The sequence below is a fragment of the Geotrypetes seraphini genome, chromosome 2, assembly GCF_902459505.1.
Source record: "Geotrypetes seraphini chromosome 2, aGeoSer1.1, whole genome shotgun sequence".
Taxonomy (NCBI): domain Eukaryota; kingdom Metazoa; phylum Chordata; class Amphibia; order Gymnophiona; family Dermophiidae; genus Geotrypetes; species Geotrypetes seraphini.
In genome coordinates, this window is record NC_047085.1 from 158,941,674 (window position 1) to 158,968,849 (window position 27,176).

General features: G+C 39.5%; 1 protein-coding gene across 6 annotated transcripts in view; it reads left to right on the plus strand.

Moving 5' to 3' along the window:
• CEP192 (centrosomal protein 192) overlaps positions 1 to 27,176 on the plus strand; it is a 402,896-nt gene that overhangs the window by 331,447 nt on the left and 44,273 nt on the right. For all 6 annotated transcript variants that reach the window (XM_033934141.1, XM_033934142.1, XM_033934138.1 and 3 more), the window contains 4 exons: positions 6,416 to 6,539; positions 7,777 to 7,882; positions 9,975 to 10,182; positions 16,694 to 16,773. In XM_033934141.1, the coding sequence (XP_033790032.1) occupies positions 6,416 to 6,539; positions 7,777 to 7,882; positions 9,975 to 10,182; positions 16,694 to 16,773 (518 nt within the window). The remainder of the gene's footprint in view (positions 1 to 6,415; positions 6,540 to 7,776; positions 7,883 to 9,974; positions 10,183 to 16,693; positions 16,774 to 27,176) is intronic.

Sequence of the window (27,176 nt, forward strand, 5' to 3'; positions counted from 1 at the left end):
AATGAAAGTGGTAGATCTCTCCATCATACACATAATTGTCTGATTTTCTCCAAATGATCCAAAACATTGCATCTATACTTTAGTCTGGGATTAGTACTTAAATATATGTCCAAATAGTGCATTGACTTCTTTAATGGAGGGATGGATAAAGTAGTATGCCAAATCTCAGGATGCCCAGAGGCCAATGCCAGTAATTCAGATTTGTCACAGTTTACCTTTAGTCCTAAAGCTATAGGCAGATGTCAGGGTGCTGTCCAAAAATAAAAGGATGTCTTCTGCAAATGGGTTAATTCTGCCTTTGTGATCCCCAATTCATATACCTGTTATATAAGGGCACTGTCAAATTTTAATAGCTAGAGACTCGGTAGTGAGCAAAAAGAAAAGTGGGGATAGGGGGGTATCCCTGTCGAATCCCCCTCTTTTTGGGGGGTTGAATATGTTTATTGAAAAAAACAGAATCACTATTTAAGAAAGAAAAGACATAGCAGTGAGCTAGAAAAAATATAACAAGCAGACTCCAAAAGCCAATTATGAACAGAGAGCAATACCCCTTTTTTCATTTTTATATACAACAAGAAGACAAAGAAAAGAACTTCCCTTCCCTGGGCGGATAAACACTGTGCATCAGTAATACCCAGAGACGTTTATATCCCACATTTCTGCCACCATCATTCTCTGTCAGCCTATGCAATTTCCAGTGGGCCATGTCGCGCATAGATGATTTCCAAGCCGCTAGAAAAGGAGAGGCCTCATCTATCCAGATATGAAGGATACCCCTCTTTGTAGCCGGCTTTTACCAGGTACAGAAAGTTTCACTCTGAGCCTGCTCTATTTGTTTTCCAACTTTTATACTCAATAAGATGTCATCTCTATGAAAGGAAACTCTACAATGAGAGGGCATAGGATGAAGTTAAGAGGTGATAGGTTCCGGAGTAATTTGAGGAAATACTTTTTTACGGAAAGGTTGTAGATGCACGAACAGTCTTCCAGAAGAGGTGGTGGAAACAGAGACTGTGCCTAGAATAGGCACATAGGATCTCTGAGAGAGTAAGAGATAATGGTTACTGTGGATGGGCAGACTACATGGGCCTTTTGGCCCTTTATCTGCCGTCATGTTTCTATAATTCAACTGATAAAGAGCCTTTATGAAAATCAAGAAGTTGCAGAGAACCGGTCGACGTTGTACATCTGGATTTTCAGAAAGCGTTTGTCAAGGTTCCGCATGAATGACTACTTTGGAAAATTGAGAGCCATGGAATAGAGGGTGAAATACTCACGTGGATTAAAAATTGCTTAGCGGATAGGAAACGGAGAGTGTGGGTAAATGGACTGGAAGAACGTCGGAAGTGGGGTGCCACAGGGCTTGGTGCTTGGACCTGTGCTCTTCAACATATTCATAAACGATCTGGAAATGGGTACAACGAGTCAGGTGATTAAATTTGCAGACGATACGAAGTTATTCAGAGTTGTGAAGACGCAAGGGGATTGTGAAGATCTGCAACGCGACATAAGCACGATCGAGAAATGGGCAGCGACATGACAAATGAGGTTCAACGTGGATAAGTGTAAGGTAATGCATGTCGGTAACAAAAATCTCATACATGAATATAAGATGTCCGGAGCAGTACTTGGAGAGACCCCCCCCAGGAAAGAGACTTTGGAGTAGACAGGTCAATGAAGCTGTCTGTGCAATGTGCAGCGGTGGCAAAAAGTGCGAACAGAATGCCAAGATCGGAGAAGGTTATCATGCCGCTGTACTGCGTCCAGCACTGGTCACCGTACATGAAGAAGGACATGGTACTACTCGAAAGGGTCCATAGAAGAGCGACTAAAATGGTTAAGGGGGTTGGAGGAGGTGCTGTACAGTGAGAGATTTCGAGAAGTTGGGCCTATTCTCCCTTGAAAAGAGGAGACTGAGAGGGGACATGATAGAAACATTCAAGATAATGAAGAGAATAGACTTAGTAGATAAAGACAGGTTGTTCACCCTCTCCAAGGTAGAGAGAACGAGAGGGCACTCTCTAAAATTAAAAGGGGATAGATTCCGTACAATCGTAAGGAAATTCTTCTTCACCCAGAGAGTGGTAGAGAACTGGAATGCTCTTCTGGAGTCTGTTATAAGGGAAAACACCCTCCAGGGATTCAAGACAAGGTTAAACAAGTTCCTGCTGAACCAGAACAAACTCAGGTAGGGCTGGTCTCAGTTAGGGTACTGGTCTTTGACCTGGGGGCCGCCGCGTGAGCGGAATGCTGGGCATGATGGACCAATGGTCTGACCCAGCAGCAGCAACTCTTATATTCTTATGAATATGGTAATACTAATTGGATCTCAATAAAACATGGTGTAAGGCAAGGATATATTTTGTCATCCTATTTGTTTAATCTTTTCAGAAAAGCAAATTTGGAAGAATAGAGCATTGGTTTTGAAGTCGGTGATTGAAATACAGTATAATCAACTTACATTATGCAAATGACACAACGCTCATTGTAAAGAAGATATGTTGTACTTACTGACAAAAGTTAAAGCCAAATGTCATAACATGGAATTAGAACTGAATATAAATAAAACAAAGATTATGAACATAGTAAATTAAGATTTTGAGCTTGAAGGTGATAAAATAGAAGCTATAAAGAGTTTTAATCTCTTTGGTTCTTTAGTAAACAAGGAAGCAACTTTCAGGGAAGAAATACTCCGCAGAATAGCAGTTGGTTTTTCCAACTTTAGGTTTTTCTGGATAATCCTACTGGCCATTCAAATGGCAGCTAAAATTTAATATGGACAAGTGCAAAGTGATGCATATTGAGGAAAATAATCATCCAAATAATAGTTTCCAGATGCTAGGGTCCACCTTAAGGGTCAGTACCCAGGAAAAAGATGTAGGTGTCATCGTTGTCAGTACACTGAAACCTTCCACCCCATGTGTGGTGGCAGCCAAAAATGCATACAGGATGCTAGGAATTATTAGGAAAGAAAGGGATGTAAAATAAAACCAAGAATATTATAATGCCTCTGTATTGCTTCATGGTGCAACCTCACCTTGAGTATTGCATTGAATTCTGGTCACCTTATCTCAAAAAAGATATACAGAAACTAGAAGAGTGGAGAAAAATAGTGTTGCACGTGTACAATGTTATTTAATATAACTGTAGGATTAAAAAGGATGTAAACTGAGTGTTTACATGGAACATATGGCTTTTAATATCAACATTTAAGATAAGTGTGAATATAATCTTTTATACATTTTACGTTATGTTATGATGCTTCTTAATAAATATCTAACATTATGATGTGAGGTGGTTTGGTTCTGAGCACCTCTTTAATATTATATATTTAAATTTCAAATTAAAGAAAAGCTATACTTATAGATCAGGGGCCTATGATTGGTAGAAATGTTTATTGAATAATATCATTTCTAATCTAAATATATGACCAATAAGGAGTAAAAGTGTAAAGGGTCATGGATTTGATATACTGCTTTAAGGTCTTGAAAGCTTATGTAAACATCATTTGTTATGTATGTTGATTCAAGTTAAAGATCTCAGCTTACTAGGGCCTCCATTTAGTTCTGGAATAATTATGATCTATTTGTTATTTCAAATGTTTTAACATTGTACCTGAGACTTCCCAGTTTTTCAGTTATAAATTTAAACATTTCATATTTTAGTATTTTATCTTTCTATATCTGTCATTTTAGGGTGTGGTTTTTTTTTTTGTTTTTTTTATAATGATAGTGAATTGAAGCTTTGCATAGCAGGACATATTTCACAAGATGTGAGCAAAATGCATAGTCATAGGCAGTGTTCCCTCTAAGCGGGCGGGTGTTGTGAGCAAACTTTTTTCACTGTGAGCTAAAAATATCGGGCGCCAGCAAGTTATGAGCCAAATAAATATGTTGCTTTCTACCACAGAACTTCCTTACGTTTGTATGGAATCTATCCCCTTTCAACTTTAGAGAGTGCCCTCTCGTTCTCCCTGCCTTAGCTACTAAGTCTATTCCCTTCAGTACCTTGAATGTTTCTATCATGTCCCCTCTCAATCTCCTCTGCTCAAGGGAGAAGAGGCCCAGTTTCTCTAATCTTTCGCTGTACGGCAACTCCTCCAGCCCCTTAACCATACGTGACAAAAAATCAATTCATGTAGCAAATGCTACATTTATCTTTTGGCATGGCCCATCATGTAGCAAATGCTATAACTGATGGGCCATGCCAAAAGATAAATATATATATACTAAAAAATAAAAAATAAAAATAAATATATACTAGGAGTAAAGGGGCATGCAATAAAGCTTTTAAGTAGTAGATTTAAAACAAACCTGGGAAAATATTTTTCATTCAACATGTAATTAAAAAAAGATTTGGATAATTTCCTTAAAAAATCTGCATGACATTATTAAGATGGACTTAGGAAAGCCCACTGCTTATTCCTAGAATAAACAGCATAAAATCTGTTTTACTCTTTTGCACTGTTGTGCTTTCAGCAAAATGTTTTAAACACAAAAACAGAAAATCACATGCACAGGCATTAGGTCACCCAGGCATCTAGAATTAGCAATCTTGCACAGCCAGCCTATGATTGACAGGAGCTGCCAAATCACATTGAAAAGGATGATAAGGAAGGCAGATAAGAGATGGTGGAAGGAAGACAAAACGAAAAGGCAAGAACAAAACTGAAGTAGAAACGAGCCAAACATACAGTATAGCATACAAAAAATGTATGTTTTCCTTTGGCTTCCAAAAACTGATTGGCATCCAAGTTCCCTAAAGTTTCACACAGTCATCTTCTAATAATGTCACCATATACAGTTGGCTTGCCAGAAATATGTTTAGGATGCCACTGCAACTCTACCAACAGCATATTAACTTAACAGTGTAGCTTCAAAATAACTGCATCTCTATCCTTCCCTCCCCCCTGTGGTTTTTAGCATATCTCTCTTCTCATTTCCTCCACTCAGATCTGATCATTCTCTGCTCTCTCTTCCCTTTTCTTCTCTGGTCTTCCTTCTCTATTTTCTGCCTCCATCTAAATTAAATTCTTTCTTACTATTTAGTCCCGTTTCCCTCTTTTCACTGTGTCTACACACAGCTTGTCACCCCTTTCCCTCACCCCTCCATTATCTTACTATTTTCTTCCCCCTTTATTTATCTCCTCCTTCCATCCAGTATGTGTTCTTTCCCCACTTCCATTCAGCATCTGCTCTCCCTTCTCAACTGACATCCATCTGCCTTCTGCTCTCTCTCCCTTCTTCTCACTTCCATCATCTGTCCCCTTCTCTCTCTCTCTCATCTCCTCCATTCCATCATCTGCCCCTTCTCTCTCTCTCTCTCTCTCCCCCCCCCCAACTTCCATCATCTGCCCCCCTTCCCCTCACCTTTGTGGGTCACTTTCTTTCCCCTGAGGGTGGCTCATGTCACAGGGGAAGCTTTGGCCGAGCAGAACCGCTTGATTGACAGTGGAACTTACTTGATTGATGTCGATGCTGGGGCCCGTTGCCGTTTGAAGGAAAATAAAAAAGGTGGAACAAAGGAACCTGTAAAGGCGAGAGGAAGGGAAACCTCCAGGACAGCTGCTTTTTGCCCTCCTTCAGCGGCCCAAGAGTTCAGACCAGCAGCGGCAGCTCTGTATGCTTTTAACTTCGGCACAGAGCTGCCCCTAATCAATAGTTTAGCGCAGTTTCATGAGGCAGCCTCGGGGCCTTTGATAGCCGGCCCGCTTCGATGATGCGATGTGGGCCGGCCTAGCAAAGGCCCCGAGGCTGCCTTATGAAACCGCGCTAAACTATTGATTAGGGGCAGCTCTGTGCCGAAGTTAAAAGCATACACAGCTGCGGCTGCTGGTCTGGAGGTGCGGAGACAAGGCAGGAGGCAAACGCGGTGGAAGGCAGGAGTCCCGGCGAAGGCAGGAGTCCCGGGACAGCGACTACAACAGGAAGTTGCAAGTCAGCTGACGCCGGCCTTTCGTTGCGGCGGGGACCGAATCCTTCGCGGACCGGCAAGATTTTGTTTGCGGACCGGCGGTTGAAGAACTGTGCTCTACACTGTGTGCGCTGTGACGAGAAACTTGTGCGCTGCGAGGTAATATTTTGTGCGCCAGCGCACCCCAGCGCAGCTTAGCGGGAACACTGCGATAGGTCTCCTTTTACTAAGCTGCGATAGCATTTGTAGCGCACTCAGAATTTTAGCATGTGCTGAAACCGCGTTACGCAGCTAGAACTAACGCCAGCTCAATGCTGGTGTTAGCGTCTAGTGCACACAGCAATTTAGCGTGCGCTAAGCCCGCTATCACAGCTTAGTAAAAGAAGCCCATAGTCTGATATATGGTAAAATAATTTTAAGTAAAACACAATTGTTTTACTTTTATTAAAGACTTCTGATGCATGTAATATTCACACACATTTTTGTTTCTGCAATCCATCAGGTGGAAAAACAACAACTAGACATATAAAACTCTCAAATATCACCAATAGAATACTGACATTTGAATTATCTTGGCCAGCTCATTGTCTTACTATTACACCTCAGCATGGAATTATTGAACCACAGTAAGTGTTTTTTCTATAAAACGCCTAATCAAAGTTTATTCTAAAGTAGAATTGCCAGAAAATGTCATGATTGATATAGCACGGATTTATAGAGTAAATTTATTTTGAACTCATTTTTAACACCACAAGCCTTGAAACTCCTAGTTTCTTATAGCAGTTTATTTATCAATTGGGTAAAATAATACTGGAAGATAAATTTGACTGGAATATTTTGATATCTGATTACTACTTATAACTTCATTTCTTATATATACTAAACATGCTAACTACTGTTGAAAAAATACTCGCTTTGAGGCAGTGAGAAACAGGAAATTCAAGAGAAAATTCTCTACTACTTAAGACAAAAATTTACAGTATAAATGATACTTTTTGCTACATTATGTAACAGGAGATGTTACATTTATACAGTAGCTGCAATTGATAAATGCTACACTCACTAACACCATCAAAAAATTTTTCATTCATTCACCTATAAACGCTTCAAAAATAGCGAATAAATATCAAAATGTACAAAATTTTTTTTTTATGACCTCAGTGGCTACACTCAAGCCGCTGAGGTCATTAACAAATGGCCCGACTCATAATATTTTAGAACTTGTTTCTACTACTAATATTAATTATTTCTATCAAGAGAGTGTCAGTCACCACTGCTCCAAGTCTTCTCCATGTGGAGATAATGGATCTTATTGTTTATGGGATCTGAAAGGTTTAGAAATGATTTTGTAACTTTTTCCAAATTGATATATTTTAACAAATTTGTTTCTCATCTCATCTGGAATTTCATTTGATCATGACATAGCATTCTTGTAGAAACTTTGTGGTGATTACTTCACACTCATGGTAAGGTTCAATACATAGTGAGGGTTAGAGCTGACTGCAATTAAGCCTGGCTGTGTTCAGTTAGCTGACTCTAATTATCAGTTAAATTTGTCTAATATTACTTTTTATTTCAAGATCATAAACTATTCAGTGCGACATATGCATTATTTGGGAAAAGGAGGGGGACTTATTTGCATCATTGTAGGTAAAACCTAATACTTCTTACATAGTTTTATTGTATTTGCTCTTGTGTTAGTATTTTAAGGAATTTAGGTAGTATATTTCTTTTTGATTTGGGTTTTTTCATAAATGGAAGATCCCAATATGAAAGCAAAACACAAATGTTTCTCCTGGTCATTTCATAAAGTCTTTTTGTTTAATGAAATGTCACATCTGATACAAAATCTTTCTTATTTAGACATCATATATTAATTCTGGTGAGTCCCAATCCATCACTTGTCACAAAATCTTCAGTACTGCCATGGAGTGGTCATATATATATACATTGTGACAATGGACAGAAGGTTAGTGTTTTTTCATTTAAGATTTTTGAAAATCTTTGACTTATTTTTCTTAAATTAAGAAAGTTGACTAACACCAAAATTGTTACATCTTGTGATTATAATACCATTGTGTTCTAGGGCCCTGAAGAAATGTGTATGGGGCTATTTGGATATTACTGAAATATGCTTAGATTTCTTAAGGAAGAGAAGGCCTAGTGCTATTCTGATGGAATTGCTGGCTAAACTAACACTAATGGCAGCTGTGTGGGGAAGTTAAAAACACACAGTGAGCTGCTGCTGCTGTTCCAGGGAGGGAGGCTGGGGAGAGACGACTAGGAAGGCGGGAGATACACGATGGCAGGAGGAAAGGAAACATACAGCACCGACGCTGCATATATGCGATGGCAGAAGGTTGGGAGACATTCAGCGCCGGTACCATGTACACCCCACAAACAGCTCGCGTACATACCGCGTGTTGAGAAATACTGTCCTGGACAAATATCTGTAGAAATAAGCAAATGGCCAGATGCCAAAATAGCAGGAGAATCTGGGGTTCTAATCTGGTTTCCAGGGAAACAGGATGAGTTTTTAGTGGGGAAAAAGGGCTATAAATTTGTGGGTGCGGATGAGTGGTTGGGTTGCTCCTCTGAGACTGGATATTTGTAAGAAATAGTGATCCGAGATAATTGGTTTAAAGATAAAAGGTCATATGTGAAATATAGTAAATGACAGCAGATAAAGACCTGAATGGGTCCCAATAGTTACACTCATATATTAATTGTTAAATTGTCTTTTTTATTTATTATTTCTGGCCAGTAGATCATAGAAGACCACCCAGTACTGTCCTTAGGTTCACACTGCTGGAGTTGCTATTGAAGCTGACTCCAGCCTATCCTAACCATCCTGTCCCTGGAGCTTCCATCAAAGTCTGTATGTGCTGAATGATTTTTTAGTTGTGTAACAGAAATCCTTGCGAGTTTGTTGACTATTGAAAAGATGAAGGAAAGGTGACCCAAGGTTTGAGAGTTGAAATACTATGAGGTTCATAATAAAAAAAACAAACATCTAAATAGTGTCCTAAATGGCTACTTGGACGATCAAAAAGCCTGATCGTCCAAGTACCCGTAACCAAAGCTGGTTTTTAGACGTATCTAAAACCAGCTTAGGCCTTTTCCCTGCCTCTAAATGCACAGAGAGAAAAGAGGAGTGTTTAGAGGAGGGGAAAGGGCGGGCGGTGGGCGGGAGGTGGGCCGACCTACACCTAGGCTTGCAGCAGGTATAACCAAAACCTTAAGCAAGTTGCCTAGTCGGCACTTATACCTTTTTGACTTAGACGAAGTCAAACCAGGTCTAAGTGCCGAAAAAGGGGCCGCTGAGCTGATGGCCGCTAGCGCGATCAGTTCAGCGGCCCGGCAACCTACCCACCCACCCACCGCAACCATTGCGGCAGGAGAGATGGCTCATCTCCCCTACCGCAATGCCATCAGTCCTCTACCCGAACTGTCGCGACCCGCGGCAGGAGAGATGCCCTATCTCTCCTGCCGCGGGTTGCGGCAGTTCGGATAGAGGAGAGATGGCATCGCGGTAGGGGAGATGAGGCATCTCTCCTGCCGCGATACATAACCCCCCCCCCCCACATACAACATCGGGGCAAGAGGGAGCCCAAGCCCTCCTGCCCCGGGCACCCGCGGCACCCCCCGACGACATCTGGGCAAGAGGGAGCCCAAGCTGCAACTGAACGCAGCTTTTGAACCTTTGCTGAGCCAGGGACTCTAGTATTTGAGCAGAAAGGACTTTGCATAATTCTAGAGAGCTCTAAAGGAGTGAACTAATAGGTGCATGTACTTTTGCGACTGACTGGTAATCTTATATCTTCAGAGCTCTACTGCAGTTAAGAGATATTTCTTAAGCAATTATTCTAAAGTCAAATGTAATAATAAATAATAAAAATAATTGAGTATAATTTGTTGATCTTAAGAATGTCTCAGGTTCATAACATCCTATCTAACATGCCTTTCCTGGAGTATTTTATTTTTTATTATTAGTGCTTTAATCTCTAGACCCAAAGCCAAATTCAGATAAACTAATGGGGTTTTTCTGTTAATATTTTAAGTTTGTTAAGGTGCAAATTCAAGAAGATATTGCAATGGACATACCTACATCACGACCACTGTCAAAACAACTTGTTAAGCTTTCACCACGTTCTGGGGGGAAGCCTATTATTCATGTGGCCAAACCTCTAATAAAGCTTCCTTCAACAAAAATTGAAATAAAGAACAGAACACTCGTCTTTCCTAATGCTGAATCTAGTGAAAGCTCAGGTAATTTTTCAATAAATATGGTTTCTCTATTGCCTAGGCATACCAGAGATAAGATATTTTATCATGTTAGTATATTAGAAGCAATTCCAGGGATTGCATTGGATTTCAAATTCAAATGACGACACTTGATTTTTGTATATTTTTGGAGGGGAGGGCAGTAGGGTGGGATAACTTATATTAATCTTCTCATTAGATAAGTAGTTTTAGTGGATACCTTTTTATAGATCATGTAATCATCACACTTGCTGTGTTGACATCCTTTACAGAAAGTTTGAGCATGTATGTGAAGAATCCATTATAACACTGGGCCAACTGCTTTTTTGGTTCTAATTTTCTCCATTGTCTAAGAACAAGTTTTTGCTGCATATATCTCAAGGGTTTGGAAGGGAGAGGTTTAACTTTATTCTTTGTAATTTATTTGATATAATATTGCTGCTATTTGGGATTTTGACAGGTGCTTGTGACCTTAATTAACTATTGTTTGAAGCAGAATACTAGGCTAGATGCACCTTTGGTCTGATCATCTATGGAAAGTCTTTAAGATTTTCAAGGATATGCAAGCACAATATTCTCACAGATGGATGACATCATCCACAGAACCTGGTTTGAACACTGTGGCCCTGATTCTGTATAGGACGCCCGGGAGAGGTGTCCTATTCAGAATCGGGCCTACACTAAACCCCGATTCTGTAACCGGCGTCCATGTTACAGACGCTGGTTAGAGAATCGGGTTAGATTAGACACGGCCCGCTACACTTATCGCGGCAAGGGATCTCTCTGCCGCTATAAGTATAACGGGCCGCGGCCCCCTGTCCGACTGCAGGCAGGAGGGTGCCCAAAACCTCATGCCGAAAGATGCTCCCCCCCAACACTACCGCCCGCCCCCCCCCCCGACATTACCGATCTCCCTCCCACCCCAACACTACCGATCTGGCAGGAGGGTGCCCAAACCCTCCTGCCAGAAGATGCCCCCCCCCCGACACTACCGATCGCTGGCAGGAGGGTGCCCAAACCCTCCTGCCAGAAGATGCCCCCCCCCCCCGACAATATCGATCGCTGGCAGGAGGGTGCCCAATCCCTCCTGCCCGAAGACGCACCATCCCCCCCGCGCTAACAGCCCCCAAACCTCCACCCCACCAAACTAACCTTTTCTTTTGGCCAGACGGGTCTTGCCCGTCCAGCTGGCAGGCCCGCCTCGTCGAAATGAGGCAGGCCCGCCCCTTCCCGGCCCATCCCGCCGAAGCCTAAGAAGAGCCAGGCTCTAGAAGCCTGGACCAATCAGGCCTTAGGCATAGCGGGTCCGCCCATCCCCACTTAATCTAAGGCCTGATTGGCCCAGGCTGTAGGCGCACAGCTAAGAAGCTGTGTGTCTAGTTTTCTTTTCAGTGTGTCAAACATCTCAAATTTTTTGTGCCTTCCCTTCCTTTTTCATAGTTTTCTTCATAATTCTTTATTTTTGTCATGTTCCAATATTTAACCCAACTTTGGATTAGTTTCCAAGTTTATTTAAAATTTCTTATACCGCTTAATCTAATTTCTAAGCGGTTTACAAATATAATAAAAGTAAATACAACATACAGCAATTATAAACAGGGATTAAAACATGAGTTTACATATCAACAGTGGGGGGTATTAGTACTAAGAAGACTTACAACACGGACAAACTAAGAAACAGGAGGAAAAAAAAGGTAAACTACAATATTCAAAAGAAAAGAGAACAAAAAAAGGAAAAGAAACAATAGGAGGAGGCCATAAGAACATAAGAATTGCCGCTGCTGGGTTAAACCAGTGGTCCATCGTGCCCAGCAGTTCGCTCACGCAGCGGCCCTCAGGTCAAAGACCAGAGTACTGAGACTAGCCCTACCTGCGTACGTTCCGGTTCAGCAGGCCACATCAGATCCTTTTTTCCTCTTGGTAGAATTAATCATTTTCAGGATACTTTTCACTCAAGCTTCTGGGCCATTGAGCCTTTTGATTTAACATTGGATTTTTTTCCCTCCAAGTCAAAGACAGTGCCGAGTGGCTTTAAGAAATGCTGTTGATGTAATTGGACTATTTCAGGCTCTGATCCACATAATTGGTGTGTTCTATGTCTGGGTCCTGAACATCGAGATATTAGCTGTACCCTCTGTCACTGTATGCAAAAGAGGTCACTCAAACCCAGAAAACTTCAGTTCAAAAAACTTTTCGGTACCGCCTCAGCATCAATATCGAACATGGCGGGGGACTTGGAACCCGACACTCAGCCTCCTTTGATTCTGTAATTAACTTTGGTGCTGATTGCATTGACACTTCATCCAGAGCATTGGGCATCAGGCTCCTTGTACTGGCAGAACTCTATATCATTGTCACCGATGCCTTAGAGCATCAAACAATGCAGCACAAACATTCTTCCCCGCCTAGACATGGCACTGCATCCTTCCAAGCATTGATTTATCAGTGACCACTCTCCTTCTATCCATCTTGTAGGCAAGCCTCAACATCAAGATCTCCCATGCCACATCAACTGGAACAGCAGACTGCTTCCAAGCTGATGTCTCTTCCTTATCTAGAGCTCTAACAAATTGTTTCATTAGGCCAAATTTGATGTGCAGTGGAGGCATCAGCACCTTCTGGGGGTTGATCCTTGGTTCCTATTTGACATTGTTTCTCCCTACAGAAAAGTCGGTCCACTGTGGTCAGTCTCACCTTTGGTAGTGCACCTTTGTGTCCCTACTGTCCCAAAAGGTGACACATCAAAACCACGGAGGACAACGGCGCACTGACAATCACGTGCCAACATTTCACGCAGGACAAATACACACTGCCGCTTCCTCTGCTTTGAGGCCTTCCCTTTTGTGCTCTGAGGGGTGGGGGGGGGAGGGAGGGAACCCTCCACTACACTTAGAAGTCCTTGTGCTCCCATCTCAGTGCAATTGGATCTTATTACCATGTAGAGGGTAAACTCTTCTCTGCTTAGCCTTTAGTTGTTCACTTTGTTAGGGTCTCGGCATTCTCATTCAGCTGATGAAAACTCCTTTTGAACCACTTGATACCTTTCATATGAAGTACCTGATCTAAAAGGACTTGTTTTTGGTTGCAGTAAATTCAGCACACAGGGTCAGTGAGCTTCAGGCTGTACAAAATTCATCACCATAGATTAGTCTTGTGTATGCATTTCTAGTTCCTTCCTAAGGTAGTCTAGATTACTCCTCTAATTATCAATTGTTCTGCCAACATTTTTCTCAAAAGCCCCCATTCCCATCACAAATTAATCTTAAGGGCCTTGGCCTTCTGTCTGAAACAGATTAATGGCAATAGACCATCCACCCAGCTTTTTGTTTCATTTGACCCCAACAAGATGGGGGTTTAAACGCACACTGCCTATTTTGTTTCTCTTTAACCATTCTAATAAGAAAAGAAAAAGAGACCCCCCCCCCCAACAAAACAATTATTTTTTATGCCTTTCAGGTTGCAGCCCTCCAGAATTTCCCCTTTTGTTTTGGACAGCCTGATAGCTAGGGATTCCCATCAATGAAGATCTTTCACCCTGTTTGTTCATGGAGAAAGCAAAGTAGCAGGTGTTATCCAAAGACAGCATGATGAATGTTCGCACTCTTTCACCCACCTCCCCTTGGAGTTGTATTTTTTCAGGTATACTGTTAGACTGGCTTGGTCTTGCATGATGACAGCAGGTGGGAAGGTGAGCATATGCATGTTTAGTCACTTCTTAAGGCTTCTAGAAATATAATACTGGGGAGCATCTCCGTATTGGAGCTCTGTTGGTGACATTGCCCATCAGTGTAGATACTCATAGGTTGCATACGCAGGAGTTTCGTTAGCCGTAAGCCCGAAGTCATAATGCCATTGTATAGGTCCATGGTGAGACCCCATCTGGAATACTGTGTACAATTCTGGAGGCCACATTACCGCAAAGATGTACTGAGACTTGAGTCGGTCCAGTGAATGGCCATCCGGATGGTCTCAGGACTCGGGGATCTCCCATATGAGGAACGGCTGAATAAGTTGCATCTCTACACACTAGAGGAACGCAGGGAGAAGGGAGACATGATCGAGACGTTCAAATACCTCATGCGCCATATCGAGGTGGAGGAGGATATCTTCTTTTTCAAGGAACCCACGACAACACGAGGGCATCCGTGGAAAATCAGGGGAGGGAAATTGCATAGCGACACCAGGAAATACTTCTTCACCGAGAGGGTAGTGGATCGATTGAATGATCTTCCAATGCAAGTGATTGAGGCCAACAGCGTGCCTGATTTTAAGACTAAATGGGATTAACATGTGGGATCTCTTCACCGAGAGAGGTAAGGGAGGGTCATTGGTGTGTGCAGACTGGATGGACCTTGGCCCTTATCTGCCGTCACTTTCTATGTTTCTATTTTTCTCATCTATCTGTCCTTGAATACTTACTACAGGTGAATAATTTGGCTATCCCTTGAGGTGTTTGAATAGCTTTCATATCACTTTCATTTCTAGAATATGCATACTTTAATCTTCTCAGCTGTCGTCCTGTCAGTAGCCCCCAGAAATGTAGGTAGGAAGCATAGGGAATGGGTAGTGTATAGTTAAGGGAAATGGACAACCAGAACAAAAAATCAGAAAAATGGGTTTGATTTTTGCTTTTATTATTGGCCCAAGTTGAATTTTTTTTTTTTTTAATTAGGGGAAAGGGGAGAGGTGCATTTAGTCTCATGAAAGGGGGGGGTCCATTGTTTTAAAACAGCCATGCACAACATACGGCCCCCGGGCCACATGCAGCCCAAAACGGCTCTCACTGCGGCCTGGCTCTCACTCCGCTCTCCTGCTCTGCCTTCCTAGTCTCACCTTTAAAAGCACCGCCTCCACTTTCGAGGACCAACAAGCTAATTACAGCAGCCTGCAGAGCAAACCTAACAGGCTGCTGTCAGTCTCTGCATACAATCCCTCTGCCGCGGTCTGCCCCTGACGTCAGAGGAGGGTCGGAACTGCCGCAGATGGAACGTGATTCGAAGGCCAATGGCAGCCTGCTAGGTTCGCTCTGCAGGCTGCTGTAATTAGCTTAACAGCAGACCATGGAAGACAACCTCTCTCACTGGGTGTGGGAAGCAGCAGAGGTAAAGCCTGCCCGTTGCAAGTGCTCCAGCAGAATGCTGGATCTGGAGAGAGAGAGAGACAGAAAAGGACCTTGAGGAGGGGAGGGAAAATAGACTGGAAGACAGGGAAAGATAGGGCAGATGCTGGACTAGAGGAGGTAGAGAGGAGAAACACCCTGAACTGAGGAGAGAGAGATGCCAGGCCCTGGGGAGGGGGAAACAAAGAGAGTGAGAGAGACAGAAAGACCTAGATCAAAGATGGGAGGACTCAAAATGTTAGCAGAAGAAAGATCGAGAGAGGGAGAAACCTGAAACAAAGGGGAGGCAGAAAAGAAGGGGCAGATGTACTTGGGGGTGTATAAAAGGAAGAGAGAAAGAGACTGCAGTGAGGTGGAAAGATTCTGGACAAAGGAGGGAGGAAGGAAGGAAAAAAAGAGAAGCAGAGAAAGACCTGGAAGAAAGGAGAACAAATGCTGAGGGGGGGGAGGTTTCTAAGCAGAAGAAACACAGGACCAAAGGGGAAAGATAGGAGGCAGATGCAAACAGAGTGGGAAAGACCCTGAGGAAGATCAAAGATGGAAGATCATAACAGATGAGGGAAAGGGAGGGAGACCTGGAACAAAGGTGGTGGTGAGTAGAAAGGAGAACTGACACCGGATCTGGGAAGGGTAAGCAGAGGGAAAAGAGATAGAGGCCTAGACCCACTGGGGCTGGATTGTGAAAGAAATGTTGGATGCACAGTCAGAAGGAAGTCCAACCAGAAGCTAATTAAATCACCAGACAACAAAGGTAGAAAAAATTATTTTTTCAATTTAGTGATCAAAATGTGTCAGTTTTAAGAATTTATATCTGTTGTGTGTATTGTGTGTATATGAAAAATGAAAGGAAAAAATTGCATTACAATTAGTAAAGGGGGCAGGATCTGGGGCACAGCTTGGGTGAGTTTAGGGCAAAGCTTGGGAGGTCTGTGGTTGGGGGTACGTAGCTTGAAGTAGTTGAGAAACATTGCTGTAGGCAATCAGCTGCCACCAGTACCTCTCCTCTCCTGCCCTCTTCCCTGCTGGCACCATCTACTGGCGTCTCATGGCCTTTCTAGAAGGCCTCTTTGCATGCGCAGATGTCAATGTGATGATGTCACGCATGTGTGTGAAGTCATCATGGCAACATCTGCCCACTTCCGGGTGCTTCAAGCCGTGGCCACTACCTGTGGCCTTCGCTACATTTTCCGACTTTGTTTCGGTTCTGGATCATTTTTGACTTGTGCAGGCCTGCTTTAAAATATGGTTTTTAAAAGGATCTTCAAATGGTAATTCTTTTTGTTTTTCAAATTTCAAAGTATTTACATTGTGTTCTGTTAGAGATTTTCAAATGAAGCAATGTTAATATTTTGGTGGGGTGTATGTATACATGTTGCATACTAAAATGTCTTCTTTCAGAAACCTACCTAGATATCGAAAATTTGGGCAGTGACGACGTGAAGTGGCACTTGTCAGCTTTTGCACCACCTTATGTCAAGGTAAATTAATTAAAAGTAAAACAGTCCTAACAGAACTATACTTCTCTGTTGTTTATAGAGTATATCTTTTACCCAATTCTTTATTCATTTTTCCATCTTATATCAAGTATACAATATTACAACAGTTAAAACTTGTATATATCACTTGAATTTCTTTCTCATTTCATGTTAAATACATAAAATTATATCCTCCCCACCCACCCTTCCCACTCATATTTTTAATCAGCAATATCATATAAATATTATATTCTTATCTATTGATTAAATCTTTAATCAAACTTATTACCCTCCCCCTCTATATAAATGTACTTTCAGCGGAAAATGGTGTCTAACCATTACAATATTTTGTCAATGGCCCCCAAATCATTTTAAAATTATTATAATTCCCTTTTTGTATGGCAAATGTTCTTTCCATTTTGTAAGTGTGGCACAACGAATTCCACCAGAAAGTATAATTAAGTCTACTGCAATTTTTCCAATTATTGGTGATATGTTGTATGACGACTCCTGTCATAATCAATAAAAGTTTATTATTGCTTGCTGAAATTTGACTTTTTGTTCTCATTGACATACCGAACATAATTGTATCATATGATAATGCTACTTGGTTTTCTAGTAAACAATTAATTTGTGACCAAATTGATTTCCAAAAGACCATGATTCAGGGACAATAGAATATTAAATGATCCAAAGTCCCTGGTTCCAGATTACAATGGCAGCATCTATTAGACTTAGAGCTATCTAACTTTTGTAATTTAACTGGGGTCCAAAATGCTCTATGTAAAAGGAAAAACCAAGTTTGTCTCATAGATGTGCACATAGTACATCTCGTTCTCCAAGACCAAATTCATAGCCATTGAGACACAGTAATTTGATGCTTTATCTCAATGCTCCAAATGTCCCTAAGTCCATTTTTAGGTTTTTTATTTACAAATCCGTTTATCAATTTATACCACTGTGCGGCTTGGTGACCCAAGAAGTCCACCTGAAAGCATAAGAATTCCAAACTATACTGATTATTAAGATTTTTCCATTCAGGGAACCCCTCCTGAATAGTCTGCTTCAGTTGCAACCATCTAAAGCTTTGTGATTTATTAAGACCATATTTTTGCTGAAACTGTGAAAAGTCAAGCAGTTTATCATTTGAAATAACATCACCCAAAATCCGTATACCTGCTAACATCCAATGTTTCCAGATGACCTTAAATCCGCCAATTTGAATCATGGAATTAAACCATATAGTTTGATTTGTTTATTTATAGATTGGAATAGATATTAAATTACTAACATAACGCAGAGTTTTCCATGTATCCATAAATATTCTATTTTCTTTATATATTCTAGGCAATTTAATACTAAGAACATGACATAAACGTAGATGAAACATGAGTCACTATTCCAGCCACAACCATTCTGGGGTATTATCAATGAACTCTGGGAGGAACCAATACATACCCTGGCACAAAATATAGGCTTGATGATACCTATAAAAATTGGGACAATTTACCCCACCCTCCGCAATTGGCTTTTGTAAAGATACTAAAGCAATTCTAGGAGTTTTGCCCCGCCAAACAAATTTTGTAAGAATACTGTTTAACTTTTTATAAAAGGACCCCTTGAAAAGAACCAGTAACATTCCCATCTGATAACAAACCACAGGCAATATCATCATTTTAATAGTTTGAACTCTTCCCCACCAAGACAAATGTAGTGGATTTCATTGCTCGCACATTTCTGTTACTTTATGCAATATAGATTTTTCATTCTCTTTCATTGTGTCTTCCAGCGTGTTTTTAATCCAGATTCCCAAATATTTTAATCCACCTTCCTTCCAAACAAAAGAAAATGAATTAAACAAGCCTTTTGTACAATATACATTTAATGGAAGGACTTCAGATTTACTCCAATTTATCTTATACCCTGAAAATTTTCCAAATTTCTCAATCAATTCAAGTAAGCATGGAATGGTTGTTTCTGGATTTCTCAAATGAAGCAAAATATCATCTGCATATGCAGAGACTTTGTATTCCCAGTCTGAATAAGGAATACCCTCTATCTCCTTTACCTGCTGAATAGCTAATAACAAGGGTTCTAAAACAATATCAAAAAGTAAAGGAGATAGGGGACAGCCTTGTCTAACCCCACTCTGCAAATTAAAGCGTTCAGAAAAATTATTAATATACAATTTTGCAACATGGGAGCTATACAATGTTTGAATCATTTGTATAAATCTTGAACCTATTCCAAACTATTCCATAGCTTAATCCATGAATAACTCGATCAAAGGCTTTTTCTGCATCCAAGGACACAGAAAAAGCCAGATCTTTCATGGCTTTTGTTAAATTTAACATATGAAAAGCCAATCTTGTGTTATTAGATGAATGTCTCCTAGCAACGAATCCAGTTTGTGCATATCAATAATAAAAGGAAGAGCCTTGGCCAAGCATAAAGCCAATGTCTTAGCCAAAAGTTTTCCATCTATATTGATTAATGATATAGGTCTGTAATTTGAAGCCAATGTGGGATCTTTGTTTGGCTTTGGCAAAACCATAGTCAATGATTCTGCCATAGCACCTGTAATGCAACCCTTATTTAGTTGAGATTGATATAATTTCAATAAATGAGGTAATAGGGTAATTTGAAATGATTTATAAAATTCTACCGTGAAACCATCACCACCTGGAGCGGATCCAACTCTAAGAGACTTCAACGCTGTTTCTAATTCTTTTAATGATATAGGCTTTTCTAAACTTTTTTTTATATGCTCAGGAATTTTCAGCCCTTCAATTAGATTCAAAAAATCTAAACCCTCTTTTTCTTTATTTTCATAAGGCTCAGTTTAGAAACTGACTTAAAATGCTTCCAATTTTAGTATGTGCCTCTCCTTTCTCATCCTTTATTGCAATAATATTTGTTCTTCTTTTCTTTGCTTTAAGATAATATGCCAATAATCTTCCCGCCTTATTTGAACTTCCATAATACAAAGTTTGTTGGGAAAACAAATCATTCCTTACAAATTTTGATCATATCTCATATTTACCTTTTACTTTTAATAATGCCTGCAGGGTACTTTGCTCCCATTTATCAACTAATTTAGCTTTCAAATGTTTAATTCTTTTTCCAAATCAGAAAATTGTTTTTTTAAGTTATTTTCTAATATATGCCGAATATGAAATATATTTCCTCTTATGGTAGCCTTAAATGCATCCCATAATATTTCTATAGTAATTTCTTCTGAAGTATTAATTTAGAAAAATTCAATCATTTTTAATTTAAATTCTTCAAGGAAATTTGAATCTGCAATGTATTATCGAATCTCCATACAGACCTGCTATAATCTTTCTCATCGATCTTAAATTCAATCCATACACCTCCATGATCAGACAAAATAATAGGATCAATGGAGGCTTTTATCACTTGTTGTGCTAATTGATTTGAGACAAAAATATAGTCTCTTCTTGAAAAGGATTTATGAACTTGTGAACAAAAAGAAAATTCTAGATCATTAAAATGAAGTATCCGCCATATATCTTTCAAATCACAAGATTGAACCAAATTATCTAATCATAATGATTTCATTATTTTACTTGGTTTTTTATCCATTAATGAATCCATGACAGCATTGAAATCTCCAGCCACCACTAAATTAGAGGTGGCCAGTGGGAGTAATAATTGTTGTAACTTAATAAAAAATTCATTTTGATTCATATTTGGAGCATATACATTAAACAAATCCAGGGTATTATTTCCCATGCTCATTTTCACGTGAACCCATCTACCTAAGGGTTCAAAATCAATCAATTGAAAATTAGCTTTGCATTTTTTTATTTATTAATATGGCAACCCCAGATTTTTTCCCAATTGCAGGAGCAAAAAAACTGTTTTACCCATCCCCTTTCCAATTTTTTTGACTCTACTAATGATAGGTGTGTCTCTTGTATATAACAAATGTCCGCATTCTGTTTCTTCAAGAAGGCCAGCATTTTTTTCTTTTTTATTTGATGATTAAGGCCATTAACATTTAAGGAAAAGATTTTAATCTCCATTTTATATTTTTATTCCCAGATTCGTAGTCCAATAATATATTCTAATTTTGTTTAACTTAATATGAATAGACACCATTGTACCATTTTTAAAATAAAATTCCTCGTTTCCAAATCTTCCCAATCCCCTTTTTAAGAAACCCTCCCCCACCCCCTATATAAGTTGTCTGCCTTGGAACACACATAGGAATAGTAATCACAATACCCCCTCCCCCAGGCAACTTCCATCATCCCATTCCCTTGACATAAACTTAAAAGTAATAAACTTATACTTTAATGTATTACAAATCAAGTACTCCCTCATTAATCATCCATATATATATATATATATATAAAACTAAATCCTACTTATTTATATCAAAAATCAATTTTCATAAAGCCCATTTTATTCCTTTTCCAATTAAATCAATTTTATAAAATTATATCTAACCATTCCCATAAAACCTTTTACTATCTTTTGCGATATAAGAAGTAAAACATTATAACTCTTGTTATCGAGATAATATTAGTAATCAGCATTTGCATTTCCAGTTAAAAACTATTTCATGTTTTATATAACTTTCAATTAATAACATTAACATTTAATCAATTCACCCTTTTTTCCCCCTTTTTCCATATACTAAAATTCTTCTTAATATAATTAAAGTTAGTCATATATGTATACCCTTTGAACTCAAAGAAAAGAATCACCTTCTTCATTAAAGAATATATATCTCCAAAATATAGAAGATGAACTTTTTTTTCTCCTTTTTCTTTCTTCTTATATCCTACTAATATCCTATAGACCAAGAATAATTTTATTTGGTTCTCTTAGTTTGAGGAATTTGCATCCTGACAAAAGCAAGTCACGGATATATCAACTCTTGATGGGTCTTCAGAGGCCTTCTCAGAGCCTGAAGTCTATCGGAGTGGTGCCTCTCTTTCTCCTAATTCATCTTCCAGCAGTCTATTAGGCCTTGGTCTCCCTCCTCTATGGAGGTAAATGTCTTTTGGGAAATCACCATCCCTCCTGTTCAGTTATTGGTCATCTTGTCAATCCTCCTGTGACTGAAAATAGTTGCGTTGCTCACTTTTCTCTCCTTATGTTCCTCATTATATTAATGGGGGGGGGGGGGCTGGTTGAAGTCCACCAAATAATCAAAGGATTGTTCCTTGTCTGTTCCTTCCTAGTCGTCTATAGAAACCTATTAATCTTTTCCATTAATTCATTCAACTCAACTTCTTAATTAATTCATATTATCTTATCCATCCTGTAATATGTTTTACCATGACCATCCAATTTCTTGTCATATCATATTATTAAATTTTATCATATTCATATAATTCTTTTTCCACCAAACATGGGATATTCTTCTTTTTCCTTTTTTTTGTTTTTTCCTAAAAATCATTTTCTTTTGTGTATTTCTTTCTTCAAAAAGTCTCATAAATAATACAAAATCCATGTTATTAAAATTAAATCCTTTTAAATAGACATTGGTTCAGAATTTAGCAAGAAGTCTTTTAACTTATCCGGATCTTCAAAATATAGGGACATGTCTCCATTTGTTACTCTCATTTTTGCAGGGTAATACAAGCCATATTTGAATCCCCTTTCTTTCATTTGAGGTCTTAACATGAGGAACTGTTTCCTTGTATTTGCCGTGTTTTTAGCGAAATCAGGCACAAACAAACAACTTGGATCCCTTATAATTTAAATTTCTGTCAGCTTTAGCCACGTTTAAAATATCTAATGCCTGCTGGAATCTTAGTAACTTAAAAATCAAAGGCCTTGGTCTCACTTGACTTGTTGACCATTTTAATGGAATCCTGTGTGCTTGTTCTATTTCTAGGGGATGTTTTGAATTTAACTGCAGTAATTTAGGCAGAAGATTTTCTAGAAATTGGATAGCATTTCCCCCTTCCAAACCTTCAGCTAATCCAATAATTTTTACATTCTTTCTTCTACCTCTATTCTCATAATCTTCAAGTTGTTTCTTTAATTCTTTAACAGTTAGACTGTCATTTTCACATCTTCTCTCAGAGAGTTCCATTCGTTCCATCTTGTTTTCTAAGGTAGTCATTCGTTTGTTAGCTATTTCCATCTGCCGGTTCAGATTCAGTACCTCTTCTTTCACTTCGGTTATATTGATTGCGCTATCCTGAAGTATCTGTTTTATACATCGCAATTCAGCCATTATTTCTTTTTTATCAAGTTCTTCCGTTATGTCTCCCGGAAGAGGAACCTTCGGCGGCATCTGATCCTGTTTTTGACGCTTCATTGTCCCTCCTGTCGCAAAAAACACTTCACTTTTAGATTGCCACGTACTAGCTATGCTACTGTACTAGTATCTGGCGCTTCGCGGAAGAAAAAAAGCCAAGGTAAAGTTTTAATCTGTTGCCCGGGTTAGAGGAGCATCGTGATCACACTTCCATCTTGTGTGCACGCCAAGCCAAGCCCCCTACCCCAAATCATTTTTTAAAAAATTCAGCAATCTAGTTGAGAGAAATTATGTATTTTTTTTTAAATAAATTTTTATTATAAGATCAGCAAAGTACAATACAAAAATAATCAAACACCAGTAAAAATACCAAACAATATACATCAAAGATGTAACCATGGGAACAATTATGTATTTTAACTGTAATGTAATTTTTTTGCATGCTCTATGGTTTAGAAATAAAAATTAATTTCAGTAGATGTCTTTCAGAAAATGTGAAATCATATTTCTCCAAGGACAAACAGAACTAATAGTCTCACATGTGGGTGATGTCAAACATTGAACACGGTACAGACACTACCAAGATTGCTGCCACTTTAAATCTTTAGGCAGTGCCCATATCGCAAGCATGCCAGTGCCTTCCTGTCCAGTGTTTGCTCGCAGGACCATCGGTTCTTCATTCTCCTTGGAGCTGAGAAGCTGTGTCTTTAGTTTCAGCACATCAAACTTTTACCATTCTTTTCTGCCTTCCCATACTTATTTTTCATTGTTTCCTCCTGGGAGCATCAATCTTTTTCAGCATTCTAGTTATTTGATCTCCTAGGCCATTGTGCCCTTTGACTTGGCATCAGGTGTTTTCTCCTCTATGTCTAAGAGGGTCCTGAGTGGCTTTAAGAAATGTTCTTGATGTAATCGGACTATTTCAAGCTCTGCTCCAAATAATTAGTGTGTCCAATGTCTTGGTCCTGAACATCGAGATAGTCACTGTGACTTCTGCTTCCACATGCAAAAGAGGTAGCTGAAAAGCCAAAAACTTCAGTTTGAAAATTTTTTGGTGCCACATTGGCATCAAGCATAGCAAGTGACTTAGAACCCGACACAATGTAGGCATCGATACCATATCCAGAGCGTCGGGCATTGGGCCTCTTACAGAGGCAGGGCTCTATATCATCTTCATCTATGCCTCAAGCATCAAGGAACACAACACATAAGAAAGCTAACAAGCACAACATTCTTCACCTAGGCATGATGCTGCATCCTCCCAAGCATTGACTTCATATAGTCAGAGTGCAGATCTTGCCTATTTCGGGGGAGAGGGGGAAAGCATCTTATAGTGGAACTTAGCAAGTAAAATGAATAATTACTGATTTGTTGGTTTAATATTGCCTCAAAAATGAATGTGACTGTTGGGCAGACTGGATGGATCACACAGGTCTTTATCTGCTTTCATTTTCTGTTATTATGTTATCGTAAGCATCAGTGCACTGAAGACTGCCCTCCTTCCATCCAACTGATATCTCCTTGTAAGTATCCCTTGACATTGAGGTCTCCCATGCCTCAACATCTAGTACAGCAGACAGCTTCCAAGCTGATGTCTCTTCTAGTACTGGCACAGTCTCTCCAAGAGGAAATCCGGGCTATGCTCAGCAAGAGCTTTTGAGGATATTGCAGACAGTCTTCACAGGCATTAAAGGCTTCTACGCCTGTGTTAGCTCAGCCCAGGGATACATCAAAGTGTCCATCAAAGACGAGGTCACTTACCCCTGCTCAACACTCAATGTTTGTTGCATCGTTACTAGTGTAGAAGTTATTTCGTGGATCAGTCACAAAAAAAGTCCCACAGGACTAAAGCTTACGAGAAAAATGAGAATAATAAAAAAGGGGGGGAAAAAGAGTGGGATGGAACAACAGTCTTTCCAAATGAAGAGTAGCCAAAAGGATCAATAAAAGCATACATTTATTACATATTGATTTTTGGTGACAGTTCCCTTCATCTTTAATTTTGCGCATGTTTAAACTACTAGAGGTCCACAAAGCTTTTTTCTTATGAGCACTGTTGATTTTACTTATATCTTCACTCAGTGCATGTTTGACCCCTGATTGATGTCTACAAAATCCTGAGTGGTGTAGAATTGGATGTAGAATGGGTAAAAGTGAATTGAATTTTCACTCTTTCAAAAAGTAGAGAAAGAAACTTAATGAAATTACATGGCAATACCTTTAAAACAAATAGGAGGAAATATTTTTTCACTCAACAAATAGTTAAGCTCTGGAACTCATTGCCAGAGGATATGGTAACTGTGGTTAGCATAGCTAGGTTTAAAAAATGGTTTGGACAAGTTCCTGAAGGAAAACGCCATAGTCTGCTGTTGAAACAGACATGGGGGAAGCCATGGTAGCATGGAATGTTGCTACTATTTGGTTTTTTGCCAGGTTCTTGTGACCTGGCTTTGGAAATAGGATACTGGACTAAATAGACCATTGATCTGATCCAGAATGGCTATTCTTATGTTCAGATGTTCTTAGACATAAACAAACTTTGGATTTGAAATTTTTATTTAATTTTTTGCTTTCCAAATCAGAGCTCAAGACAAGTTATAATCCAGTAGAGTAGGTAGTTGCCTGTCCTAGACAGCTTACAATCTAAGAGCTATATTTACTAAAGTGTGCTACCAAATTAACACACATGCTAACATCCTGTCTCATTATTTCATCAACTCTTCTTTGAACCTTTTCTAGCACCACTATATCTTTCTAGAGATAAGGAGACCAGAATTGAATACAGTACTCCAAATGAGGTCGCACCATAGAGCGATACAGGGGCATTATAACATTCTTAGTCTTGTTAACCATCCCTTTTTTAATAATTCCTAGCATCCTGTTTGCTTTTTTGGCCGCCACCATACATTGGGAAGAAGATTTCATCGTATTGTCTGCAATGATACCCAGATCCTTTTCTTGGGCGCTAACCCCCAAGGTGGACCCTAGCGTCCGGTAACTGTGATTCAGGTTATTCTTCCCAATATTTTCAGGTTATTCTTCCTAATTTTTGTAGATCTCTTCTCATCTTGTCCACTAGGGAGTCCACTCTGTTGCAAACTTGTTGTCATCCAAAAAAAGAAACTTTTACTTACAACCCTTCATCAGTGCCTCTTATAAATATGTTAAATTGGATTGGCCCTAGTACAGATCCCTAAGGCACTCCACTACTTAAATTTCTATCCTCTGAGAAAACTTCCTTAACTACCATCTGTCAGTCAACCAGTTCTCAATCCAATTCACCATTTTATGTCCTAACTTAAGCCCACTGAGTTTATTTATGAGCCACCTGTGAGGAATTGTGTCAAAAGCCTGACTGAAATCCAAGTAGACTACATCAAGCACATATCCACTATCCAATTCTTTGGTCACCCGGTCAAAGAAATCGATCAGATTCATTTGGCACAGTTTTTCTTCGATGAAGCCATATTGCCTCAGATCTTGTAACCCACTGATTCCAGGAAACTCACTGTCCTTTTCTTGACCAGTGCCTACATTACCTTTCCAACCATCAAAGTAAGGTTTATCAGCCTGTAGTTTCCCACCTCTTCTGTGTTTGCTTTTGTAAAGAGGAATCACATCTGCCCTTCTCCAATCCTGCGGTCCTCCACCATCTCCAAGGATTTATTGTACAGATCTTTAAGAGGTCCCACCAGAACCCGTCAACTTTCTCAAGATTCTGGGATGGGTCCCATGTCTTTGTCCACTTTCACTTTTTCAACCTGTTCATAAATGCTTTCTTGCTTAAACGGTGTAATAGCAATTTCAATTTCAGATGCACCTTTAACAACCAATGGAGGTCCTGGTCTGACCTTGATAAAAACTCATTTTTCTTATCACTGTCCACATAGCAGTTAATAATATCTTTCAATCTTAAAATTCCATTTCTAGTTTTCCTTTCACTAATGTACCTGAACAAAGTCTCTTCACCCATCTTTGTTTTTAGCCATTTATTCTTTCTCCAGAGCCTTTGTCAGCCATATTACTCTCTTCACTTAGTTCACTTTTATTTAGTAATCTCTTCTGTGTTTCTCGCCCTGCATTGTTTTATATTTCATGAATGCCACATCCTTTGCTTTTATTTTGTCAGTGACTCTCTCTATTTTTGGTGAACAATATCAGT